Below are 3,497 nucleotides of genomic sequence, written 5' to 3'. Positions count from 1 at the left end.
TGAGGTCGGATTCGGATTCAGCGCAGCAAAAACCTTCGGGTATACTAGGTCTGGTCTCTGGTTCCGGACCTTTGTCAAATTTTGTCGGCCTGTGTTATCGTCTGTTTTTGAAAGGGAAAGGACCACTCGATGCGATTTTTGTCGAAATATAGGTGTTTTTTTCATAAATAATTATTGAGAATTTATCAAATCTTTGGTACCTTGAACTCGTGAATTTCGAATAAACCGATATCGACACTAATTGACAAATATAAAGTAACCTCACATTGCATTTTTTGTTAAATATTTTTTTCATAAATCGTATTCGTTTGTCAAGTTCCGCATTGACTCTTGGCTCATTTTTAGCTGCCACCTTCATCCTAGGCCACTTTTTTCCCATGAGAAAACATCGGTTTATTCGAAATTCATGAGTTCAAGGTACCAAAGTTTCAATCAACTATCAATAATTATTTATGAAAAAAACACCTATATTTCGACAAAAATCGCAACGGGACTTCTTTTCCCTTTAAAAAACACTCAAATAGCCAAAATAGACATTAACCCATAAAAACACTTTATATTCAATATATCCGACGATATTTGACAGTTCTAGTACAAATCTAGTACGTAAAAGGAATGGTTGATAACCCAGCCACCATTATGGTTCCCAACCCATTTTGGAATAAATTCACTCATTTGGATGGCACTTTGAAAAAAAACAAAAAAAGTATTCGCAATCGATTTTTAAACACGATGTCTGTAGCTGGTACAAGCAATACGTCTGTTAACTTCGGTGTAACCACAAAAACTGAGACATGTCAAAAGACAAACTTGACAGTTGAAAGATTGGCAATATGTCAATTAGGGAAAGAAAAATAAGTAATGATTCGCTACCAAGCCCTTTCCCCTGATGTTATTGTTTTAAAACATGTTTTTAAAAAACGCTTCAAGATATTTCGGAGAAGAATCTAGGTGTGTTCTTAGTTTTTCGATAAGACTATTAGTTCAAAAAAAAAATTATATAAGTTTCAAATCAATATCCGTGGCAAATTTCAGGATTGTCTGTTTTCCCCTAATCTTCAATTTATTTAAGTAAATGCAAACTGAATTTGTAGAGCCCAGCCGAAAAATGCAACTATTTTTATTAACAACATCATTCTACTTGTTAAAGAATGCATTTGCATTGGTTAAAAATTTATTATTTTATCGAAAACTTAATTATTTTTGAAACTCCAATTAGTTCATTGAATTCAGTTTTTGTGATGCAACATTAAAAATTGTTTGAAAAATATTCGTCCTCTTGGCTTAAGAAGTAAAGTGTTAACAATTTTTTCAGAACCTAACCGTTTTTTGTTTTAAATAAAAAATTGTTTGTTTTAATTCTTAAATATTACATGATTCGTTAAGAATTTACCTGTTTTAGTTGAAAAATTAACTATTTAGTTAAAAGTTGAACTACTTTGTAAGCAATTTTTTTTTGGTTGAAGATTTATAATTTCAGTTGAAAACTCATCTGGTAGGTTCTAAATTAAATTATTGGTACACAATTTATATTTTCGGTTTGAAAATGCAACTGTCATGTAGAAAATTCGTCCTTTATGCTTCAAATTGCAAGAATATGAAAAAACTATGAGGTTAAAAGTACGGTTTTTGGTTGAAATTGCATCTGTTTAGATTTGTGGTAAAAATGTCCTACTATTTTGGTAAAAAATGCAACCAGTTTTTTGATAGATGCTTTTATTTTATTTTAACCTCGTATATTTTGGTAGAAAGTTTATCTTCTTGATCACTGTTTAAAAAAATCAAATATTTGGTTGAAAATTCAAACATTTGATTAAAAATGTAATTATTTAGTTGAAAATGCAACTGTTTTTCGAAAAGGTTTAATTCCTTGAATTCGATTATTTGTTTCAAAATTCAACTATTGATTTAAAAATTGATCTGATTAGTTGAAAATGCAACAGTTCCTGCCTGAAGTTTAATCATTTTCGTTAAAAATCCGATAATTTGATTGAAAATTCCAGTATTTGTTTAAAAATTCAACTATTTTGTTGAAAATTCGTACCTTGTATATGGAATTTCAATTGTTCGGTTGCAAATACAAATGTTTTTTAGAAAAATTAGGCATTTCGATGCAAACTCCTGTTTTTTGTTCAAGAATTCAACTGATTTGTTGAAAATTCGTCCTTTCAGATTTAAAATTAAACCGTAGAAATTTAACTGTATTCGAATAAATCCGTTTTTTAGCTTGAAAATTTAACTATTTGCTTGAAAATGAAATATGTTGGAATTCAGTATAGTATTTATATTAAATTTTAAAAAAATGATTCCCGTATTATTTCCCTATTTTTTTGAAAAAATCGCCCTATTTCTACAGTTTTAGGACCATTTCGAGACTCATATTCTTATATAAATCAATAAATCAGAAACAAAATTTCAAGCTTTGTGCGATGAGCTGTGATGATGAAGGGTAGGGCTAAAAAGGGTCTAAAAAATATATATATCGTGATGTTTTTGAACGGCCCCAGAATAGATTATTTCGAGAGACGGTAAAAAGATTGATTGCATTTTGTATTACTGCTATATAATATAGTATTATCGTTGCCTCACGTTTCTAGAATTTTATGTCTAAAACCTTATTTTCATGATTTCAGCAGATGAATGCGGTTCTTGGGGACGTAAGTAATAAATCCAGTTAAGAAATTTTATTTCTACTAAATCTATATAAAATACATTCACAAAAAGTAAAATTAGAGCTGATCAATAAATGTATTTTTTCTGTTTAGCACTCTACGTTAAAGGAACTCCCTGTCCCGCAAAAAATTTTTACAGCGAATGCAACTCCTGTTTTTGCTTAGAAGACGGAAAATCTGCTGGGTGTACTCGTATGGCATGTGGACAACCTCCATTGTCTAATGGAAAATGTGCCTAAAGAAGTCTCTAGCTATTGTTCAAGATAAATAATTTTAAAAGTAGACTATTATATAAAGTATAATATGGAATGATGAACTAAATATTCTATATTAAAATAAATAAAAATTGATTACTATAGTTCCTAAAATGAAAATTAACATCCCTCTAATCATATTTTGAATTTTTTAATCTACAAAAATAATCTAGTATTCATTTATTTTGTTTAACAACCTTTCATAACATGTCAATGTGACAGTTTATCAGTATATGTGAGTTTGACATCTTAATTAATTATCTTCAACATCAAGCTGTTCCTCTTGCATGAAAATGTTTCAAGATTGCTTTTGAAATTATTAGTTTTGCACTTTATTAAAATAATTAAATAAAAAAAATTGCGATGCGTTATTTAAAAATACCGTTGGGAAGTACTCTTGGTGTATTCACTATGGGTGCATTTATTTGTGTTCATTGTATTAGCCGTTTGCTTCGTCATTTGCAGCAAATGTAATTGTGGGTTCGGATGCAATAAGGGCACATAAAATTTTTTCGTGCGAAAACGAAGTCCCCTGGAGGCTTTAGAAAAAATTTTCGAATTTTAATTTTCA

The 3,497-nt window shown here is 29.5% G+C and overlaps 2 protein-coding genes across 3 annotated transcripts in view; one reads left to right on the top strand and one right to left on the bottom strand.

The window, feature by feature from the left end:
• The window catches only part of LOC117169140 (serine protease inhibitor I/II-like), a 5,028-nt gene extending 1,556 nt beyond the window's left edge, over positions 1–3,472 (top strand). Inside the window, exons 2-3 of one of the 2 annotated variants that reach the window (XM_033355336.1) lie at positions 2,634–2,657; positions 2,766–3,472. In XM_033355336.1, coding sequence (XP_033211227.1) covers positions 2,634–2,657; positions 2,766–2,911 — 170 coding nt within the window. In that variant the 3' untranslated portion in view covers positions 2,912–3,472. The remainder of the gene's footprint in view (positions 1–2,633; positions 2,658–2,765) is intronic. The other variant, XM_033355337.1, reaches the window with a different exon arrangement.
• LOC117169139 (spore coat protein SP85-like) overlaps positions 1–3,497 on the bottom strand; it is a 112,357-nt gene that overhangs the window by 94,886 nt on the left and 13,974 nt on the right. The window lies entirely within an intron of this gene.

Source organism: Belonocnema kinseyi, chromosome 3 (genome assembly GCF_010883055.1).
Source record: "Belonocnema kinseyi isolate 2016_QV_RU_SX_M_011 chromosome 3, B_treatae_v1, whole genome shotgun sequence".
In the NCBI taxonomy this organism is placed as follows: Eukaryota; Metazoa; Arthropoda; class Insecta; order Hymenoptera; family Cynipidae; genus Belonocnema; species Belonocnema kinseyi.
The sequence above is the reverse complement of the archived record's forward strand: the minus strand, read 5'-3'. Positions and strand labels throughout refer to the sequence as shown.